The sequence below is a fragment of the Zootoca vivipara genome, chromosome 4, assembly GCF_965207765.1.
Source record: "Zootoca vivipara chromosome 4, rZooViv2.hap1.1, whole genome shotgun sequence".
NCBI lineage: Eukaryota > Metazoa > Chordata > Lepidosauria > Squamata > Lacertidae > Zootoca > Zootoca vivipara.
The window spans coordinates 52,598,117-52,621,490 of record NC_142587.1 but is presented as its reverse complement, the minus strand read 5'-3'; the positions used below and the strand labels follow the sequence as shown (position 1 = coordinate 52,621,490).

The 23,374-nt window shown below is 40.9% G+C and overlaps 2 protein-coding genes across 9 annotated transcripts in view; both read right to left on the bottom strand.

The window, feature by feature from the left end:
- The window catches only part of PAXBP1 (PAX3 and PAX7 binding protein 1), a 29,317-nt gene extending 15,595 nt beyond the window's left edge, over nt 1–13,722 (bottom strand). The window contains exons 1-7 of one of the 2 annotated variants that reach the window (XM_035115636.3): nt 13,106–13,722; nt 8,302–8,430; nt 6,875–7,051; nt 5,715–5,936; nt 4,757–4,860; nt 3,688–3,908; nt 2,414–2,603 (exon numbers count right to left, since the gene is read on the bottom strand). In XM_035115636.3, coding sequence (XP_034971527.2) covers nt 2,414–2,603; nt 3,688–3,908; nt 4,757–4,860; nt 5,715–5,936; nt 6,875–7,051; nt 8,302–8,430; nt 13,106–13,577 — 1,515 coding nt within the window. In that variant the 5' untranslated portion in view covers nt 13,578–13,722. The remainder of the gene's footprint in view (nt 1–2,413; nt 2,604–3,687; nt 3,909–4,756; nt 4,861–5,714; nt 5,937–6,874; nt 7,052–8,301; nt 8,431–13,105) is intronic. The other variant, XM_035115637.3, reaches the window with a different exon arrangement.
- A 3,647-nt stretch (nt 13,723–17,369) lies between these two features.
- Nucleotides 17,370–23,374, bottom strand: part of EPCIP (exosomal polycystin 1 interacting protein) — a 16,395-nt gene continuing 10,390 nt past the window's right edge. For 3 of the 7 annotated variants that reach the window (XR_015949572.1, XM_088667951.1, XM_088667950.1), the window contains 2 exons: nt 20,914–21,029; nt 17,370–20,780 (listed from right to left, as the gene is read on the bottom strand). Coding sequence is in view for 6 of the 7 variants with exons in the window: in XM_088667951.1 (XP_088524077.1) it covers nt 20,051–20,716 (666 nt within the window). In the remaining variant the exon portion in view is untranslated. Of the gene's footprint in view, nt 20,781–20,913; nt 21,030–22,206; nt 22,316–23,374 lie in introns of all 7 variants that reach the window. The other 4 variants (XM_088667949.1, XM_088667948.1, XM_035115649.3 and 1 more) reach the window with 2 other exon arrangements.

Here is a 23,374-nt window from a genome sequence, read left to right as displayed (position 1 = left end):
AGTGTAAAGTGAATATGACTGTTCTTGCATTAGTTAAGAATTCATTATTAAAATGAAGCAAAGCCCGCAAACATTCAGAGTGCACTGCTAGCTACAATAAGTTCATAGTGCAATTTTCAGCTACGTTTAACAAGTTCCCTACCCACCCTACTGAGATCTGAAAACTAGGTTACTGCAACACAATTTTCTGCTTCACTAGTCTTCCCTTGTCTGCCTTCCTATTTAGTGAAAATAATCTAAGTTTTAGATAAAAGTTTTTTCATCCATACAGAAGAGTCGTTCCAAACCCATAATCATACAGTCTATGTTCATAATTTTACTAGCAGAAATCTGGATTCAGATCGCCATAGTGGAGAAATAGAGTAACCTGATCAAGACCTACTGGTGCTTTCTTTGAAATCTACATTTTGCTCATTTGCAACAGAATCCCAAGCAAGTTTACTCAGACATAAGTCCCATTGTATTCAATGAGATTTACTACCTACCGGTAGTGCCCAAGTTTACCATTGCAGGCTTAATTTATATTTAAATTGTTATACTTTTGCACTTGAATAGAACTACTATTTTTCTATACCAATATTACTGTTAACTATTCTTCAGAAATACAGGATTGAATCCTACTTTCTATTCACAGGATAGGCTATTCCAACCTTCCATTTCCTTCTGCATTCCATGAAAGTCTTCTTATAAGACGGGGGAACATCTGCAACAGTATGGCTTATGATGCTGAGAGGTGAAGTAGGGAGGATGGAAATCCTAAAAAACCAGGGCTGACCAGCCTTTGATTTACACAACTATACCTTTAGATCCAAGCCAAAGCAACTAACTACATTAAAAAAAACTTTCCAGGGAGACACAGGGAAATGCAGGGGCCCTAAGGGAAAGACTGGCTGACGGTTGTATACTGCATATCAAATATCCGATTTGCCTCCCTCTTGGTGTCCAAACCTAGTGCTTCATGATTTAACTGAAGGTTTATTGGCTCAATTATTGGGACCAATCTGTTACAGGAATACAGAATGAAAATAGAAATAAAACTTCTAATAAACATTAAAGAAAGCTATCTGAAGTTTACACTTCCACCAACAACTCCAAAACCACCGCAGCTTACATTTCTACCAAAATCTAAAACAAAACAAAACATTCTGATAAAACAAAACATTGATACTTGTTTATTTAAATGGATTGTTTTATCCTGCTCTGGGGGCTAGGACCCTATTCAAGTTACAAAACAAGACAGAAGGTTATGACTGAACATCAATAACTTAATGACAGTGAGAGCTGTTTGACTGTGGAACAAACTCCCTTTCAAGGTGGTGGACTCTCCTTCATTGGAGGTTTTTAAGCAGAGGTTGGATGGCCATCTGTTTTCCTGATTATAATGAACTTGCTTCTGTAACTGCACGGTATTTTCCAAGCTTTGGATTTTCTTCTGGTACTTTTCCTCCAGATTACTGAGTTTCCAAATGATTTGCACTAGGAGCTTTATTTACAGATTAACACAGATATTGAACTTATTTATTTATATGGTGCCACCAATGTGCATGGCACTTTACAGTGCTCGCGTGGTCTCGTCCCTTACTAGATAGCTTACAAATTGACATAACCAATAGCAAATTACATCCACAGAAAAGTTTAAAAGAATTCTAATTCAATTATGTTTAGTTTTTTAAAAATGAAACAGTAGAAACAGGAAATTCATCCTGAACTTGGTGCAAACTGATGCCAAGTTAATCAGTCCTATGGAATTCCAGAAAGCTTACTCCAGGTTGAATGTGCACAGGATTGAAGCTCAATCCCAACAATTTTTTAAAATGTATTTTTTAAATACATCCTTCCAATTCTAGGAAAGGCAAGTTGCAGTACAGATTAGTAAAGAACTGCCTGAAATCCAAATTAAAAGTACAACACTTTGTAACAAAAGGGAACCTGGCACTTGATACTTATCAGCAAGAAAAACTGCTTTTTTCAAACCTTGCTTTTAAAAAAACAGTATATTATTCCTATGAAACTGGCCTGGGTTCCCAATATGCCATGGGGTAACCTGAGCTTTAAGTGTCCTTCCTTAACCAATCCTGGCTGCGAATAAACTGGTCTGTAGAATCCTTAAGTGGGACTCAATGTTGTTGGGTTTTTATGCTGGGAACCGGGAAATGCAAATTAAACCACCAGAATCTGAGTCATCATTGAGAACTACAATGGTTTTCAGAAACAAAATGCTTCTAAGAATGAGAAAGGTGGCATCACAACCTGAATGCCAATGCTGTTGTATTCCAACAATGACTTATTGTTTTCACCACATTTAAAACCAAACCTTCAAACATGTGCCGAGTGTTTCATTGGCATGTACAAGAGAACTGAGCACAGACTAAACTTCGTTACTGAAAAAGATGAATATATTTTGCATTCTTACCTTTTCATTGAAACACTCAAGCAAGTCTTGGACATACCCTCGCATTTCTTGCAGAAATTTATACCGTTCACCAACACCCCCAGAAGACCCTTCCAATCTTTCGATTGCCTTGGTAGATTCATCACGTCTTTGCAGATGCTTCTCATGTTGCTGCTGATTTGCTTTGTGAAATTCTCTCATTGAGTCCAACCTAAATGTCAATGGACACACGTTTACATCCCAAAGCATACTGTAACCTACAGTATACATGCACTATTTTTCTTATAGTAAAGAAAACTACAAACAACATTTAAAGCTGTATTGACAGCTTTAAAGAGATGAGGAAACTGTGGCCTTCTAGGTGTTATTGGCCATCTCTACTGACCACTGACCATACACAGACTGGTAGTCCAAGGGGGTCAGTTTCTCCATCCTTACACTACCCCACCCCAGAAATCTGTGCTTCTCCAACATTCATAAACTCAAAGCTTTCCACCTAGTAGTGGAGCGCATCACATCTTTCTCTACTCCAAAAGCACCCTGCACACTCGCTACATATGCTAATTTTATTTCTTCTTCCAGCTGACGCATAGTATACTCAAAAGTGGCTGTTTCTTTAGTCAATTTTACCTCATTTCTGAATTGTGTTTGAATCCTATGTACATATTATGTACATAAAGCACCCTGGTTTATATGGTTCTTTGTGCTATATACAGTGTATTTATTGTCTAACCACATTTCCCTTTGCATACTCAGTATCCTGAATTCCTGTTGCTCTCAACAGAAATGGGAAGCACACAACAAATTTCTCTGACTTAGATTAAAGGTGTCATTATTTATCTATTAATTTGACTCACCTTCAAGCCATTAAGATACATGCTTATAGTAAGAAGCACATGCAACTGCTCAGTTAATCCATATTATTTCCAGTTTTCAGTAAATGTTACAGCATTTAAAACTTCTAAAAATGTAATGTTAAGCCTTTGTCTGAAATGTTTACCTATTCAGAAATGATTTATACTTCTCATAAAAATATAATGTGGTAAGCTAAGTATTACTGTTCTTTCAATTCTTTGGCTACAATATTAGTTTTCAGTGTCCATTCTTTTCATGTACCAATCTTCAACATGATCAAATGGTCATTTCCAGAGAAGTAATCCAAGCAGCCTTTTGAACAGTTTGTTTTCTTCCTTTTTTTTTAATGAGGATGTATGGCTTCCATTGATGAAATTCTGCATCTGCCCCCCAGAATCTAGAGGACAGGTCTTAAATTTTAAGAAGTTGGTGTGCCCTACCTGTCTTTAAGCTGTTTCTTTACCAAATCAATAGTAACAGGAGTCATCTCATTACTGGGAGTTTTGAAAGGTATTGTATTATCTGTTTTGTGAGATTTTGTCTCCGATGATCCATAAGCAGCATATGTGTAAGGAATGCCATAAGATGAACCATAAGGCATTGTATGGTAAGTATTCTGGTAGTACAGGTTATTCACTTCAGCAGGTTGACTTGCTTGAACCTATGGGAACAAAATATGTGTAAACCTTATTACAAAAACAAGGTCACAAAGCTAATTCAGTCCAGCAGGCATTTTTTAGAAATTGTATCTTAAATTCTACCTGCCCATGTATATGTTTCATGTGCACACAAGAGCTTTTCAAGGAAAGAAGCACCTCAAAACATTCATCACTCAATGATAAAACAGGGAAGATTTGCTTGAATAATTTGCTCTTTCAGCTATGCTTACATCCCTGGTATGCAAATTGTTTTACTGAAGGGACACTTTTATGATGGGAGGAGGAGAATGGAGGTCCCCCTATTCTATTTTTTAAAGTGCACTGCCAACCAGTCCTATTGCCACAACTGGCAGATCTTCAATTTACCTCTCACCTCTCAGTTGTGGTCCTGACCTGTTTAAGGCTTTATAGGTCAAAACTAGCACTCTGAATTGGACCTGGAAACTAATTTGCATCCAGATTAGGATTGGTATTATACGGACAAACCATTTTGCCCGGGAGAGCAACCTAGCTGCAAAATTCTGCACCATCTGAAGTCTCCAAACCTTCTTCTGAGGCAGCCTCATGTATAACACACTCCAGTAATATAACTTAGATGATAGATTAGATCTAACCCATGTTTTATCAAACCCTGATCATGTACCAGTAGGCCTATTCAAGAAGTGAAGAAGAATGGGTCAGGACAAGGTCAGCCCCAGAACTTAGCTTCAAATCTCTATGTCACAGGTATCTACACCTCTTTTCTCCCCTCTAGCACTGGCAATTGGGGATAAGATGACAAACCAGGAGCTTTATTTAGCCAAAGGGTCATCATTTGCTACTACAGTTTTAGAATTACTTTCATACATGCCTGAGGTATATTAATGCCTTTACGTATCTGTTCTTGCTCCCATCGACTGAGTTCTTCATCCTGTTCCCCAGCAATCAGGGCTTCATCATCACTTCCTTCGATACCTGAGCACAAAAACGTAACGATCAGTAGGAATAGCACACACTAAATAATGGCATATTGAATACTGTATTCGAGTTTTCTCAAGCTTCCATGCCTTCAATGAAAAAGGCAAACATGTAGCCTGTGCCCCTACCTCATATTCTGTTGAGTGAACTGGGGTGTACCTAAGTATGTTTGAGGAAATTCCTGTACAAAATAACCGGCTCTGCACCCTGTGCACTAATGTGAAGACTGGAACTCAGCTGTCAGCCAGATTTTGCACTTCTAAAGTTCTGACAGAGTTCACAGTAGTTTAAACTTATCAAAATATGAATGAAAATACATATTTCTGTATTTCTTAAAATCAGATTAATGCAGAAGCAGAACAAAATTGTGGATAAACACTTGCAACAGTGATATATATCAAACAGATATTTTGTAATTTTTAGTTGTACCATGTCTGACCACAGGCTCCTCCTCCTCATTCATACTCAGATATGCAGCTATACATTGTATAACTGGAAAGGCACTTCCATTTGTGCATGATGATTTCCCCAAATCCATCTCCACTCCTGATGCATTCCCCATGCCATATGCTAGACAATACCTGAGCCTCAGCAGTGTTTTTTGAGGTTGCAGGGAGCTTCAGCAAGGAGGCAGTGGGAAAGCCTAACTGTGCAACTGGATTTTCATTCAAGCTTTAGATCCAAGCCAAACTGTTTACTGTAACTACCAATGAATTTTTAACATTCAACCTCACTATTACATTATACTATTAAGCCACTGAAAATAGTGTTTCCGAAAACAATTTATGCTAAATGGTTTTAATGGCAACAGCAGAACATTTGGAACTTATTGCAACTTTTCATCATTTTACCTATTTCCTCTGCAATTTTTTGCCTTTGGGACTTCTCTTTCACAGAAAAGACTATTCTTCGCTTCTCATCATCATCTTCATCGTCACTGGCATCATTTTCATCTTCTCTAACAAGGCGCCCTTTCCCTGGATCACTGTCAAGTGGCAAAAAGTCCCCAAGCTCACGAGCCATTTGGCGCTTTTTCCTAGCAGCATGAATAAAAGCAGCATCTGGAATTTCTCCTAGAAAAAAAAAGAATGTGCTTTTTAAAAGCCATGTGTTATATTCAATCGTGTGTTCACATGCTACAGTTCCACCTGCATTCTAATTCCAACTGGCTGCAACAGAGGCACAGGCAAGACATCATGACCTACTCCATCAACCAGGTTGGGATAATCTGCCATCCAGCTCTCCTCCAAATATTTATACCCTGTGGCCATCCCACCTGGCTTTATGGAAGAGAGAGTTGATACAGCAAGGCTTGCTGCAGCAGTACTAAAAGTCTAACAATATCTGAATATTGTATGAGTAGCCACATTGCTGAGTAGTGCTTTATCAGATAAAGACAAAATAAGAAAAAGAAAACGCAAAGCTTTTAACATGCTTAGACAGAACAAAATTTCCAAGAAATGGCACCTAACATCCACCACAGGCTGCTACGTTCCTGTGATCGGAAGAAGATGCAATTAAGTAGAATCTGAAGTACAGTAGTAAATAAGACCAAAAGATTCAAATTTATTAAGCCAGAATTAGTTCTAAATAATTCATGAAACAAAGGTAGACAAGAAAAATGAGATATACAAAATCAATTTGTCAAAGAAGATTAAGATGGACTACGACTTTTAAATAGATATTCAAAGAGAGAAGCTGATCAATTAAATATACTAAATCAAATTTAAATATTCTGTTAAGGTATTAATAAAAAGTGATCTAATTAATATAATGAATTGGTTTCCCTTTCCCTTAATTTCAACTTAAAAGGCCAACTAAAAATTCCTGGTCTCTGAAGTAGAAAGAAGGAGCAACAGCTCCAAAAAGACCCCCATGCTGTGAAGGTAACAGAGCTGGAACTGCGATGGGGCATCATCCAGCTTCACTGATTGACAAAGCCCTGCCTATGGAATGAGAAAGGCAAATAATTCATCTCAAGATAGCCTCCTCCTGAAAAAAATACACTAACCTGGACGCAGAACATTCAGAGAAGACAAAGTATTTGAAAATGCTCCTCCAGCTTTTGGCTTTTCTTCTTCTTTCTCGCTTTCAACTTCCATCTCTTCTTCTCCTTGTTCACTGTTTGCAGCCCCATCTTCTTGAATTGCATCTTTAACCTGTCCCGTTTTGTCAGCAGACTGTTCGGCTGCAAAAAAAGTGTGCTCTTAAAGTATCGTTTTGGAAAAAAGTTTTTAAATATTTTTTAGAGACTCACATTATATACACCTGAGATAATAGCCCTGTGCAGTCCACAGATGTGACCAAAACTAATGAATTTTGGAACTAGAAAGTGCGGACAAATATGAAATATTAATTGGATTTCAACTGCTCCTTAAAAGGTTGGGGAAAGCACATGTAGGAAAGGCTGAACTAAAACATGAAGCTCAATAAGAAATGTTATTTAGATTATTAACATACCTTAAATTGGGTTAAGAACTCTGCACTTTAGAACTGATGAAATTTTGATTAATCTGAATTGTACTTTATTTGAACATCTACATATTTAATTGGTACTGTATTTTCCGGCGTATAAGACTGGGCGTACAAGAGGACCCACAGCTTTTCCAGTTAAAATATAGAGTTTGGGATATACTCGCCGTATAAGACTACCCCTCTTCCTACAATCGTCCGTGGGCCAGACATGCCCATGCTGCCCATATCCAAAATGTCCACAGTGCCAGAAATCGCTTCTGCACATGCGCAGAAGCGATTTCTGGCGCTGCTCTGCCCATTTCCAAAATGTCCACAGCACCAGAAATTGCTTCTGCGACTGCGTATAAGACGACCCCCGACTTTTGAGAAGATTTTCCTGGGTTAAAAAGTAGTCTTACACGCAGGAAAATACTTGGTACTCTGGATGCTTATTGGCAGTGCTTTTTTTCTTAAAAAATATTTAGGAGTACTCTCATTTTCCTACACATATTGAAATACTGCCCCTCAATGAGGCCAAACTTAGATTCACAAAATGTTTAGGGGTATGCATACCCCTGTGTGTCCCCCCCCCAAATAAAAGCACTGCTTATTGGTTCTATATTATTTGAAACTTAAATTTATACTCGATTCTTACCATTATCAACTGTACCCCTGTACTTTTTATTCATTTTTAAAGTTAGTTCTCTGTTGAAATCCCTTCCCAGGAAACTGCCTAGCACCAACATTGACTTCTTTTCAGCGCCAAGAAATAACTGTTTTATTTTCCCTAGCTTTTAAAGTATTTTAGGCATTAGACAATATTGTTCAACTACTCTGTTTTTATCCATCAGTTGTTTTTACTATGTAGTTTACTATATCTGCATATTTTCACTCTGTAAACCACACTCAACTGGTTGAAGGTTGGCATATAAATATTTACGCATAAAATTTCCTTTTCAGCTATAATTTCAAGATAAAGATTACCATCTGCTAAAGAATTGGTTTCTGGTTTTGTCTTCGATTTTTCAAGGTCTTCTTTGTATTCTTTCTTAAGAAGCTTTACTATCTTTTTGCTGTAACTTGATTTCTTCACTTTAAAAACTTCTTCTGCTTCTTTAGGAGAAAAAAATAAGCATGAATGAGAGAAAATACAAATTTGCAAAACAGTGACTAATGTCTCTTCAGCTATATAAAAGGTGTTATATAGTGCATTAAAATATATCAAAGCCATCATTTTAACTTGAATAAATCAACAAACCCAGTTTGTTTTTCACAACAGCTAATCCTTACAATGGGAAAACCCAACCCACAGTGCCTGTGCTATCCCAATACCACAAGCCCTAATTTGTTGCAAGAATGAATTCCAAGAGGTCCAATAGCAAAACAATAGCCATAGCACCTGAGGTGCAATACATAATACCTGAGGTGCAATACATACACTTCTAATGTAATTCTTTTAAACTCTTTGTTGGATGCTCTTCTTAAAGGCTACATGCTCATGATTAAGGCACTTTTAATAACTAAATTTTATTACTTTACAATTCTTCATAAATAATCTTAAACCAAATCATAGAAAACAGCACAACAGAATACAAAATAGGTAAATATAATTTTAACTTAAGTTCCAAAATTGGACACCTGCAGATTAATAAGCCTTACCACCTTACCATTTCTCAATTCTAGACAAGGGCTGAGTTTGTTTCCACAGGAGTGCTCTTTACAAGAGTCTTTCAGTCAGGTACAGGCATATTTCAGTCAGGTACAGACACATGCATACAAAACCAATGCATGTAATGTCACTTATGAAGATGTATATAAAGACCAAGTTATCCTTTAAAATATATTTAAGTTGTAACTGAGAACCATATTTGTATATATTAGAGGGAAATATACACTTGACTGCATCCTTCATAACTGATGTGTTCTTAAAGATTAATTCCCAAGTGCAAAACATCATTTTCAAAAAAGTCCTTAAGGAGGTCCAGCAAAACACGCATTTGAAAACTTCTATGTAGATAAAGCAAATCAATGTCAAATTGTCCAAAGTTCATGTCTGGCTTTTAGCATGGCAACTTGAGTATTATACTGTATAAGTTTGTTTCAGTGTCCTACCGTGTTTCCCCCTTTTTAAGACGTAGCCATAATATAAGACATAGCAGGATTTCTAAGCAGTTGCGCGATATAAGCCATAACCCGAAAATAAGACATAGTGATAGACCCTTCCCCCCTCCCGCCAGCCAACTCTCCCCCATAAAAATCTCTCCCCATTTTACTGTCGCTCCAAAGACACGTATTTCTTTTAAAAGCTTGTAAAAATGCACCGTAGAGCCGTTCCTGCAGCCTCGTGATTCCCCCTCCCGTTTCTGTAAGCATTTTTTAAAATACCTGTAAAAGGATTCCAAAATATTTTTTTTTAGCTAGGCTGTGTGAGCTCTGCTTGCTTGGTGAAGAGGAGAAAAGTGGCATTTGCGGTGGGGAGAAGATGAAAGCACGAGGGAAAAAAGAGGGGCGATTGAAGACGCTGCCTTCCCCTTTAGGGAGAGACTCTGTGTGTGCGCGTCTCTCTCTCTCCCCCCCCCCCGCCTCTCTCTCTCTCACACACACACAGCCCACCTCTCGCTTCCCCCCACCTTTCCCCCTTTTAATAGCCTTTTAAAAAGTGAGGATTCTTTTTTCTTTCCATTGCTTGTCTGTAGAGCTTCCCCTTTAAGGATTTGTACCGGTACCGGGATCGCTGCCGGTGGCGCAGTCCTTGCCTTGGGGATTAAGGACTTTCCCCTTCTCGCTGTTTAGGAGCTGCTAAACACTGCCCTACACCCTACACAAAAGTTAACATTTTGTGGGTAAGAGAAACACGGACGGGTTGTTAGGACCAGCAGATTATCTCACCCCGCTTTCTGCTGGCTCAATTGCTACTTAATTGCTACCATTTACCATCTTAATTGCTGCTCAGCTGGCTGCTTTGTTTTCTACAGTATCTCAGCCGGTAGCCTCTTTGCTATCAGTGCTACAAAGTGCTACATTGTTGGAACTTTCGCTCTTAAGTCTTGGGCAGTTGGCTGGCTGGTAGAGATCCTTATTTGCTTTAGTATAGGCTACTGCTACGACTGCATCACACAGATAGATTCCATTATACTGTACTGGTTTAAATTTAAGAAGCTCCAGTGTAGCAGATTGCTATTAAGTGAGTCCCCACCTGTGAGGGGGGAGAGAGAGAGCAGCCCTTCGGAGGAGCTCCTTCCCTCCCTCACGAACATCCCAGGGCCGGGGAGAGAGGGCTGGGCCAGCGATGCACACACCTCCCTTCCCTCAGACTCCCTCTCATGGAGCTTGGTGGTGGCTGTTGCCCGTCATTTTCTTTCAGTCAAGAGTCCTGCCCCGCAGGGAGACAGGGAGCAAGAGGGGCACTGCTCCTGATGTAATAAAAATACCGGTAAGACATTCCCTGAAAATAAGCCACCCAGTGTTTTTTTGAGGAAAAAAAGTGATAAGACGGTGTCTTAAAATGTGGGAAAGACGGTACCTACAGTATCACTGTTTATTTTGGAGCTCTGATGAATACATTTGTTCCCAACAGTACAAAGAGATTTGACTGGTTACCTCCAAAATGTTGTATCAAAGGAAGACTAAGACCTTTCTGTTCTAACAGCTTTTAGTTTTTGAAATCTCAGTTATAACCTGCATTTCCTGATATTCTGATATTTTAGCTGCTGCTTCTGGTGTTTCATATTTTTTATTTATCCAACTGATTTTCTTTATGCTGTGAGTGACTTTGAATGTCTTTTATGACAAAAACATAGGATATAAGCCATTGAAAAAGATAAAGTACACTCTCCAACTGCCTAACTTCCAGAGGAGAGGAAACTAAAAAAGAGAGAGTCATATATTGGGTTATATAGGAGGCTTCCTACTATAAAGCTATTCTTGAGTATTTATCAAACAAAGACGTTTCATTTTTAGTAGAGGAAAACAAACTGCTCTGGTTTGCCCCAGCAACTATCAAAACTTGCTTCAACATTTCATAGGGTGGCCAGATGAAATTCCACTACAGGAATTCCACATCCTCTTTTCATAGACATTTAATTTTTGTTGGCTACTTTGTTTTTGTGAGGGTGGGTTTGGGCCAAGACAGAATATCAAGCAGAAATGAGCAACACTTAAAAGACAAGAAAGTGTGCATATTCCTGTACTCCAGGGATGGGAAACCTGTGACCCTCTAAATGTTAAGTAACATCAAGCTCAGTCACCACAGCCAATGGTCATGGATGATGGAAGCTGTAGTCCAGCAACATCTGGAGGGCCTCAGGTTTCCAACCCCTGCTATATTCCCATGCCAACAGCATAACCCTATATGTGTCAACTCAATAGTAAATCTCATTGAATTAAATGAAGCTTACTCTGAGGTAAGTGGTTATAGGATTGCTGCTTGAGTGTCAGTCCCCCCCCCCCAACAAGCCAGACTTATTACTGACTAGACTTGTATAGAATCACACTGTTCACAAACTGTCATGAGTACTGGTGTAAGACAGACCCCTATATGGGATTATTTTAAAAATATTCCCTCTCTAGGTAAAAAAATAGAAAAGTATGTAATATGTATACAGAAATGCAAAGTTTGGTTATACAAACAAAACAACATCTGTTTGTAAATTAACAAGGTACAGTGGTTGGATTTGCACCACTGTCAATTAAACATATTAATTGATATCAATAATATCAATAGGAAAATTGATTTACAACCAATGATTTAAATAGACTCTCTTTCTTTTGCTGATTTAAACTCAATATACCTTGCTATCTTTGCAGTCTCTCAGTGCTCCTCTAACATTAATAAGGAAGCAGTGGCACCAAGTTGGCAGACAAAAGTATTCATGCAATTAATTTAGTACAGACTGTCAGTGTTGTTCTGGGAACAGGACTTGTTGGCTGCAAATTTATTTTGATCAGAAATAGAACTGCCAGGGATGACTGACATTTATGAGCCAAAGAGAATATCTCAACCAGCTTTCATGCAAGACTATCTCTGCATGTGGCTTTTCCCTCTAACAATGCATGGATTAGTGCAGAATTAGATCCCCACCCACTTCTGTAAGTGTTAAAAATTAAGAGCTGCAATTGAAACATGTAGCTTTTTCATACATGGAAGGTATGCACTGACTATTTTATCACACAAAATACCTCATTAAAAAACCTCTCTAAGATGTATCTTCCGGGCTTCCTACAATAACTCAGTAGAACGTATGCATGCTTAATGTAAGTTTACAATGAAGCAGATGAACGTAATATGACATATCCATATATATATATGTCATGTGTGTGAACGGGGGGTGGGGGGAGGAATGGAGGCCATTCTCAATATCTCCCGCGGCCATTTTACCGATTTCTCCCCAATATTTCATTTTCAAGCCAACATGTGACATCTGTACCCGATCGGAAGCGCCCCTATTTTCTACTTCGCTACTGAATAATCTCCACAGTTCTGAGCTGCGACGAATTCCACATATATACCGTAACGCAACAAGATACACGCGGTGTAGGCAATAACGTGCAGCCTAAGCGGAAGCGCTTTGCCATATGGCAGGTAGGTTGTAAGCTAGCGAAGGCCAGAAGAGGGTGGGGACGGGACGGGAAAGCCTCCCCGCCTGAAGCAACCGAGTTTCAAATTACTGGGGAGGCAAAGGGGGGTGGAGAAGGCGAACGGCAGCGAGTTCAACGCTAATCAGGCAGTGGGAGCAACTAGGCCTCGGAAGAGGGAGTGGAGACGAGGGCGCCCGCTAGGCTCGCTCACCTTCTTCTTCATCTTGGAAGCTGAGGAGGCTGAGGCTACCGCGTGGCGGCGGCGGCAGCAGCTCCTCCTTGCTCTTGTTCTTGCGCTCCTTCAGCTTAGAAGCCGCCGGCACGAGCCCGTTGTTCCCTGGGGGCGTTTGTTGCGAAGGGGGCGGCGGGGGAGGGATAAGAACAAGCGGCGGCTGGAGCTGCGGGGCCGTCAAGCCGCCGCCGCGGCCGACCGCTTCAGGGCCACCGAAACCGAAGCCGCCGCCGCTGCCACCCCCGGGACAAGCTAGGGGGACGCAGCCCGTCGGGAGCGGCAGAAGCGGCGGCTTCGGACCCGGCAGCAGGTCGGCCTCTCCAGAAGGCCCATCGCCTCCCGGCCGCGGCGGCGGCTGTTGCTGCTGAGGCGGCGACTCTTCCCGCTCTTCTTCGTCCTCCTCAGACTCGTTCCGCTTCCGCACGTTCACGCGCCGCGCCTTGCGGAACATTCCGCTTAGGCCCAACCGACACCGGCGCGCGGGAAAGGACCTGCACAGAAAAAGAGCGACGGGCGCAGAGGCGAAACCACCGCAGCAGCCCGGAGAGAGCGCGCGCGCGCACAGCCGCTCGCTCCTCAACTCGCTTTCCGCGACTGCATCGTCGCAGCCATAACCCGGGAGTTGGTCACAGCGCCCTCTGTTGTTCGCCGCCGGCTTGACCCCTCCCTCCTCCCGTCACGGGGAGGAGGCGGGGAGGCGGCCGGCTTGCTGCGGCTACCGAACGCTTCCCTTCGTCACCATAGACGCGTCGGCAAGAGCGGCCGCCAAGGTGGTGGCCGTACAAATCCGCCATCTTGAGCCTGCAGAAGAGGTGCGGGCGGGGAGAAAGGAAGGGTTATTACTATGGGATTCTTTCTGCTGGGAACGGCGGTATTATTGGGGGGCGGACACTTAAAATGCTCCTCTGTCATTTGATTAGTGCTCTGTCATTTGACTAGTGCTAAGTGTGTTTCATAGTACAGAAGGATCATTATGCTTTCAAGTAGGGATAAAAAAAATCTGTCTTTCGCCAGACGCTGCAGGACTCCCAACTCCTGTCAGCTGTGAACATTGGGCAACAAAGGCGCGGGGGGGGGGGGGCACGGCTTCACCGCCCTTGCTTCAGGGCTGATTGACAGGTGCGTGTTCCGGCACTTGACGGCTGTATCAAGTCAAGTGCAAGTGGCGGACCGAACAATTACGAGGCAGGTTGAAACAAAATAAAAAAATTCCTTCAGTAGCACCTTAAAGACCAACTAAGTTTTTATTTTGGTATGAGCTTTCGTGTGCATGTCCCTCTGGTGTAAGTGAAGGTGGGCAGGCAGCAGAGCCAGGCACCTCTCAGCAAACTCCTCCAGGGCTGCCTGATTTGTGAGGCTCATATTTAGGGTGACTGATGCCCTCCAACTACCAGGAGTGGGCAAGGTGTCGGGCTGGTTGCCTCAGGCAACCACAACTTTTATGACACCAGGGTTTCATGCAGGTGTCTTTCCCAGCCCTAGGATCGAACCTCAGGCCTTTTGCCTGCTCTACCATTTGAGCTACATCCCTGCTTTGCAAGTACTCATACCCTGAACTCTACTGAGGGGACTTTCTCTGCCTTCAGCTGAGAGGAGAGGTGTATCTCATTATTTAAGGCTGCCTTTTGTGAAGGAAAAGGGCAAGTAGGAAAGGACCTGCTAGGCAGCCACAGAAGCACAACTAAGCCATGAGCCAAGGGTGATCTTCCGCTTAAAGATCATCCCTCCCTAGATCTCTTAGCATATGGGTGGAGATCCTCAGGTCTGAGGCCAAATGTTGCCCTCCAGGCTTCTCTATCTCAGGCACCCTCAACCTTCGGCCATCCAGATGTTTTGGACTACAAATCCCATCATCCCTGACCACTGGTCCTGTTAGCTAGGGATCATGGGAGTTGTAGGCCAAAACATCTGGAGGGCCGCAGGTTGGGGGTGCCTGCTCTATCTGATCCTTGGAACTCTACCTTGGCCACACCCCTCACTTTCCCTGCTTCCAAATACAGAATTTTTGCCTTGCCTGTCTGGCGATAGAGAGGGGTGTCTTTGGAGATAGCCTACTATATGAAGGTAACATTTTCATTTCTTGTTCACCCTGATTTTGCATTAGGTTCTACCCAGTACTGGCATGTGTCTCTCAGAAGGCTTTCTAAAATGGAATTTAGCCCTCTGGCTGAAAAAAGTTCCCTAGTCCTGTTTTAGCTGTTGAAAGTGGAAGCAAAAAGAGAAAAGTAGGGGATTAACAACCTCTTTCTTGCATTTGTCTCACCCCACCCACCCACAACCACACCCCGCCAATTGATGAGAGCCAGCTGGCCCAATATCCAGTATGTTTTTGGGCTAGTTAACCAAAAAGGTTAGGAAGAGGTAGAGAAGAAGATAAAAGGGAGTCAGTTTCACAGGTGTGCAAACAGCAAATGTGAAATTTGGGGTGGGGGGAGAGCTAAGAAGTCATTCATTCACCACCTTCTCAACTCCGAATTTCTCTTTATCACCCACCTCTCCCATCTCTTGTTCTGAACCTCACTCCTCTCCCATGTGATTACATCCATCCATGCAGCCCCCCCCCCCTTAACATGGTCATATTTTATACTTTCATGAATCTGTCTCTTGTCCATGGGCTGTGCTGATTTGGCTACATAAGCACTGCACTCTCCAGATTAGAAATTGAAAATGCAAGTGGGGCCCTCTAGCAAAATATTGCAGTGTTTCTGTTCACGGTTCCAGTCAGTCACTCCATTCCTCACACGCTTGGGTTTTCCTTCCATCTCCTCAACAGTCAGTCAGTATTCCTGCCCACTGACCAATCAGTGCTCATTTGGCTGTGTTGAGGGGTTGGGTTGAACACATTAGTGCCCAATCCCAGCTACATTAAAATATTGAATGTGTAGTTTCTGAGATGAGCCATTTTCAGAAACGTTTTTGCCCAAATGCATTTCTTTTTAAGTTGGCCAGAGTGCTGTCCACAGGTATGTTGCGGTATTGTTTATCTTGTCGAATATCATAGTTCTCTGCTATGGCTTCTTTTCTCCAGATTATTTTGTGTGAACTTCCTGTCCTTTCATATTTCTGCTGAAATGTTACTGCATTGCAATTGTGAGGTTCATGATTTAAAATGTGGTCATTGGTAACTTTGTCCTTAAGCCCATCCATGGTAAAGAAATATGGAAATGGGATCAGCTTTGTTGGAGGATACAGCTGTACAGTACAGAACTAACTAAAACAAAGCTGATCCCAATTTCTGGATTCATATTACAATTTTGTCATTGCTACTGTCTTGCTCACAATTGTAGTTCAATACTTTTTTGTTAGTTCAATATATATTTTTGTTACTAGGGGGCAGCAGACTCTTAAGATATTCACTACTTTCATCTGATTATACTAGGGCTTCATCTACATCGTAACAATATCAAAATATTAAGATTTATATCAGATTTTTGAATTGTGCCAAACCTTTCCTTCAAGGCTATAGAAGTGCACAATTTGTTCTTGGAAATATATTTTGTCTGAGAAATAATATTTAATGAAATTCAGTCAGAATCTAATGTCAACTGTAACAGGTTAGTGCTCCTGTGAACATGTCTCTACATTTTTGTCACAATTTGATATGAATTAAATGTCAGTACTTTTTACACAGGAGTTGGTGTATTCACTAGCAGAGCAATCCAAACCCCTCTTGCACTATATTGGGGTGGGTGGGCTTGGATTAGGTGGAGCTGCCCCTCCAACCAGCTCTCCTGGCTTATCTGAGAGAAAATCCCAAAATGGGACTTTGCAAGGGAAGGGACAGGGCTGAGCTGCCCCATGAGCCATTGGATCCTTAGCCAGTCTCACAGCTGTTGCGTGCCAGTGTTGGCCAAAACAGCCTTGCTGTAGCTACAACAGTGTTTCCGCTGCTCCACAAAGCCATTATGGCAGAGTGGAAGGGAGTTACAATTGTCCCCGTAATGTGTTAGTTTACTGAGCAATATAGAGTATGGTGTATTGGGGGTGGTGTGTGTGTGTGTGTGAAAGAAAGAGGGGGACTTTAACAACATAAGGGGGGTACATGTAAGAATAAACAGGACCTCTTCCACCCACAGCTGTTGCTGAAGTGGCTAAAGGAGGAATGTGCACTGAATTAGGACTCATGCAAGAAGTCAGTTACTTGCATTGAAAGCCCCTCAGAGGAATATGTTTTAATATTTCATTGCACACACATCTGCAAGCTGCACAGAAGCTTCGAAACAGAGCGTACTAGAAAATAATATAAAATACTTCAAAACCGTCTTTTATTCAGCATAATCATGTATCTCAAACAAAATCACTTGCTACCGGTAGTTGGCATTAGTAAAAAATTGCAACGAAAATAGCTCTGCTTAGTTAAAACTTGATGTGCATAATAAAAATTTTATCTGGTAAAACTGGATACATTATTGTTTACACTGTTTACTGAGCTTAGAATTCCAAATACAAATTGCATCTCAAACAACATAACTCATAAGTAATTATTATCAGGTAGTCAAATGCCAAAAGCTATGGTGTTACAAGGAGAAATCCACATCACAGTTAAATAATATGATCATGAATAGAAAGTCATTTGACATTCAAGTTATGTATATTATTTCCAAAAGTTGCTGATTGTTTTCTGTGACATTGTATTCATCTACATTGTTTTTTATCTGGTCAACAAGACATAGTAATACGCTCAGAATTTTGCTTTTTTGATTTATTCTCTCTGAGTATCACTTTGTGCTATACAGTAACAACATGTTTTAATCTGCTCATACTTACTGTTGAAAACCCCAGCTACAGGTGCATTTACCTGTATGAGGCACACAACACTGAGTATACAGTTGATGTCCACAATCAGTGCATTTTAATGTGTGCATATAAAACATTTAAATGTGTATATTAAATACGTAATATATATAAAGAGGCTTTAAAGCATAAGAATCCAGCACTGCATAAACACTAATAGGAAGTAGAGCAGCCAATTATTTGGAGAGCTTTGTGCTAACCACTTGTGGAGTGCTGAGACGTACACTGAGGGGTAATGTAATTAACTGGAATGAAGCCATTAATTTGTTTATTTTAATTTATTCATACTTAGATTTTGTACTAATAAAATTACAGAATAAAACTTAATTCCTGGAGATCAAGTCATGAAGTACCTAAATCATTGTCCAAGGCAGTTCTTAACCTTACAGATGCGTATGATTCCTACTCCTTCATGGCTCCATTGCCTACTGCTTCAGTAATATTGGAATGAGGGAAGGTGCCAATAACATGGTCATTTTCTGGGCCAATGTCTAAACACTACTACAACTACCATTTGGTTCTTCCCTCCCCTGAACAGTTGGCATTCCAACTGGTCACCCTAAGAACACTTGCATAACTTCATGATGGAAGGGCCAATTGAATGGTTATTTCCCATGCCAGTGGCACCAGCTGCCAGTGAGATCATGGTTTGCATAAGAAGTATTTCTTTTGCCTGATCTTCCATGTTTAAGCATTCAAACAGCTGTTATTTGGCTGCTTCCTTCTCTCCCTGAACGTTTGCCATTCCAGCTGGTCACTCTTAAGAACAAGTATGTTAAGTTTAAAAATTAGAACCTGAGTTTGCATGTTTTCAGCTTCCTTCCTAATCCCTTCCCCTTTTGTGTTAGACCGTTCTTGGTTACAAGATTACAGTCTTGCTTTTTAACATTTGAACAGTGCACAGTACATTTTAGGCACTCTTATAAATGTTTATTAATAATAGAGCATCATGGGATGGAACTTCACAGAAGAACACGCACCGTAAAGAGCTGGTACTTATCCATATTTAAGGTTTTCGGTACTTAAGACTTCAAATCTTGGAAGTGGTTTCTTGGCACTGCTTCATGGGTTCTGGACATTTAAAATATTTTCCTTAATCTGAATTAGTGTTCCACTTAAGACCTGAGTCCTATACATGGTTAGATCTCTAGCTCTTATTTGATGGTTCTGTAGCATGAAGTAGACAGCTAATTTATCCCATCAATTTTTTCCCCCATACAGGAAGCTGGTTTATTATATTTTTATCATAGTGGAATTTACTGGTAATTATGCATTTCAGGACGTATGAATAATCCAACTACTGCATGAGTTATGTTTTGAAGCCTCCTGTTTTCAGGATTTGTACCAGTTATTTCTTTCAACTGAAAGAAGATGAGTCAAGCAAACTCATCACAACTTCCTGAATTATTCCAACTACCCTTGACATATTTTTTTCTCTGTCAGTGGACATCTACATGTTGGTTAGGTGGTTTTTTTTAAATGTAGCTGCTTTTAATCATATGTGATGGCATTATTTTACAATTTAAAATGTTGGTAAAATAATCCATATTTGCCAAGCAATATCCTAGGATATCTGATCCTATGGACCCAGTTCAGAGTAATGCTTGGGCACTTTAAGGAAATACTTTATGATGAATAATTATTGGGAGTTAGTGTTGACTCTATTGAGCAATGCGAACAATTTTGTTGTTTGAGATAGGACCAAAGAGTCAAGTAGTTAGTTAGCCTATGTTTTGAACATGGCAGGTTGCAGACAGCTAACAGGAGCTTTGAATGAAAATGAACTCCCCCATTGTTTACTCAAATAGAAAATATAGAGCCAGTGCTAATTCGGTTTCATTCTACATTTTTATTTGTGTGTGTGGTTTGAAGCAAAGGTGAGGAACCGAGAGCCAATTTCTAGCCCTCAAAGCTCTTCTCAAGCCATGCCCTTCACTGGCCCTACTTCATACCCTGATTGTTTTTGCATGGCTGGCATGGCCCCTCCCATCATTGGCATGGTTGCCCCAAAGTGAGTGCATCCCTTAAGGATTCCATCTTCTAAAGGAATGCCAGGAGCTCTGTTTCTACAAGATCGTATTTCTGGCAACAGCCTATGGCTGCTCTATAGAAATGGCCAAGCATACTGTGTCAGTATATGAATGTTATAATACAGCTTTTGTTATTTGTTGTGAAGAACGTGTCCAAATATGGCAGATGTGGAAAGTGGTCTGTAATGTTGGAGATGTTTTCCACGCTGTATGATTTTAGTGGAGAGTAGCCATTGAAGAGAGAGGTGTCTAAAACAGCAATGTATGTGATCATGTTTCTGTCTCTGCATGGCATCTTTAATTTGCCTTGTGCTTCATTGTCGTGGCTGCTGTAGATAGTTAAGCTTTGTTCTCGTATCTGGCCATTGATCTCACTTTTTATCTGTAGTCTTCGCAGTCCCCAAATGGTCAGAAATTTTGCTGACAGAGGAATTCTGCCACAAAGTGAGAGCTTCAGGTCATACACAGCTGTAAAGTTCAACAGCATTCTCAACATGGATGTTTCCGTGAACCAAATTGTCAGATTATTGTAGTAGCTTTTGTCTATTGTATAGGGCAAAACAGTCTTGCAATTGCAGATCAGATTTGCCAGACTGTAATCGCAGTCATTGTCACTAATATCATCAGGACATGTGCAGTTACGAATTGTGGTTTCCTTGGTGAAAATAAGAGTATTATTCTTTTGGCCTTGTACAAAACTATCCAGACAGAAGCCTAAGAAGCCAACCAAAAAGAGATGGTGTCCATGGGCCAATACTGCCATCATTATTACAGTGTTCTTAGCCACAAGAACCTCACTTCATTAAATCAGTAGATCTGATGACTGCAACCTACAGAGAATAAAAGTAAGATGATTATTACCATACAGTACACCCCCCACAATTTTCCTACCTTGTCTATTTATAGCTGGTTTCCATCGGTCTAAGCAGGCCCAAATTACTAAGAGTTGAGGGCAGTAATTACTTTTGGAGACCATGAAACCCTCTTTGCAGAACAAGTAGAGATTCGTCCCAGGCTGAAATTCCTGCTTCTGTAGGAATTTGGGTTGTCTTGGTACGTTGGTGTCTCTAGCTGTAAAACTGAGAATAATGATAGATAGATAATTTATTACAGCCGGAGACCAGCATATAAAACACACTTGGGGGTACAATCCCAAAAGGAACACAAACATTTAAAACATTGAACAACAGTAAATTTAAAATTTATAAATGTGATAAGCGTATAGACACTAAAAACTTTGAGAGAAGCTACCGCAGAGACATGACCCGGTATCACCCGAGGGACCGAGTTTGGGGATTTTCTTGATGAACTAGTTTGGATTGGGGGATGATCTGCGCCTACAGATGTGTACACAGAATCTGGCGACCATCCGGGTCGTCTTTTAATCTTTGCCTAACAGGAGAAGATCGAATTTTTGCTTTTCCGGGAGGTCGGTGAGCCTCACCAGCAGGGAATCAATGGTCTCACTACATGCCTCTTCATAAAAGGGACATCTAAAAAATAAGTGCTCTGGGCTTCCTATCTCCCCCAATGAACAGGTGCAAATTCTCTGAGCATATGGGACTTTTTTAAAGGATCCTTCCAGGACGGGCGAGGGCAAAGCCAAGCTTCTGGCAAGAGTAAAAGCCCTTCTTGCATTTTTGGATACTAGAAAGAAGAGATATGCTGCCGGTGCGGCTAAATATCTCTCCAGTTTTATAGTCGGGGCACCTTGAGCAATCCTGTTGTCTCTCGGTGTCTATGATTCTTTGCCTAACCATAGCTTTTGCTTGGCTCATCCCCATACTTAGATACTCAGTTTCTCAGTTTCTGAAGGGTGTTCAGGACTGCTGTCTGCCAGCCTGACTGGAACTGGTCACAGAAGATCAGTGGGGCTATTCCTTTGGGGGAGCAGATTCAAAGACAGCCATTTGTAGATTGATGTTAGGCAGATATAAGCCTCCACTCTCATCATCCCCGTTTCTAGTCGACCCTTGCATTTGAAACACATCTGGGGACTTGTAGGAGAGCTCTAAGAAGTTTGGATTGAACTCTCTCAAAGGGGGAGAAAGCAGAGGAAGGCGGGCCCAGAAAGGATCCATAGATGAGCTGTGCCAACATTTTGGCTTTGTATAATTTTAGGGCCGCGGGGAAGAAGAGAGAATAATGATGATATAATTCATAGGGTCGTTGCAAAGACAAATGAGATGGATTAGGAAGTACACTGCACATTGAAACTTTGATAAGAAACAATCATATTTTAATGCTGAACTTTACCGGTCCATACTCCATAGACTTCCAAAGATCAGTTTTTCAATAACTTCCATATAATACAGACTGGAACTTTCCTCTTGGTCTTCTAAGCACTTCCTTTATTCGAGAATAGCTGTGCACAGGCATCAATCAAGACAACATGAAGCTGATTCAGATTTGCAGCAAGTTAGTAAGTTTTATTGGCTTCATCATACACCATAATACGGTAAAACTAAAATACGAGAACAAAATAAAATCCAATAATTCAGAGGATCTGCACTATATTACAATCCAGAGCCAGATGACAGGCACTAGCACAGCATGCTCAGTGTTATAGTTGAACTGATGTTCTCTGCATAGGAATCAGAATGATGACAATGTGACATTTTCCTGATCACTCTATTTCTGCTTGGAGGTGTAAACTGTTTGGCAAGCCTTCATTGCAGAAGAAAGTACAGTCCTTGGGCAGTTGCCCAGGTGTGGTCTCCCATAGAGCAGTGTGTAATGTAGTAGCAAGTTTTTAATACTATATTTTCAATTTGTAATCCTCCTGGGACCTCATGGTAAAGGCAAGGTAAGAGATCTAACAAGTAAACCTCTTTAGGCTGGATAAAGTTGTAGCTGCTTTACTCTTATTTTCCATGAGCTTTTGTGCTAGAAGTCAGTTACTTCCAGGGTTGAATTACAGTTGTGTTGATCCATATTCTGAGGTCCAGGCATCTTATGCTGTGCTTTTGCTTCTTCTAGAATGTGCATCCATTCACACAACTTCTCAAAGGGCAGGCAGTCTTCCAGACATGGGGATGTATGAAATAGGGTAGCCCAAAACATGTATCAAGATGCGGGGACATATGAATTTTACTTCCTTATTCAATCGATTCATGCAGTACTGTGTATAGGGAACTAGTAGCCAACATCAGCTTTGTTTCAAGGTAGTACCCCAGCATACATTTCAAATCTTCTGCATCACAGAATATTCTGTTCCTCATGATGATCAGGGTATGATATTCAGAAGACATCATAGCCATTTATCCTATGTTGCCTTGTAAGAATGAAATATTCTTTCAAGGACAGAATACGTAGGATCAGGGGAGTTTAAAAGTAGTGCCCAAAGAAGAGTAAACACCTTGTTCATACAGGATAACTTCCAGATAAGTACACCAAATTCTTTAGTGGAAGTTAGCTGCTATAG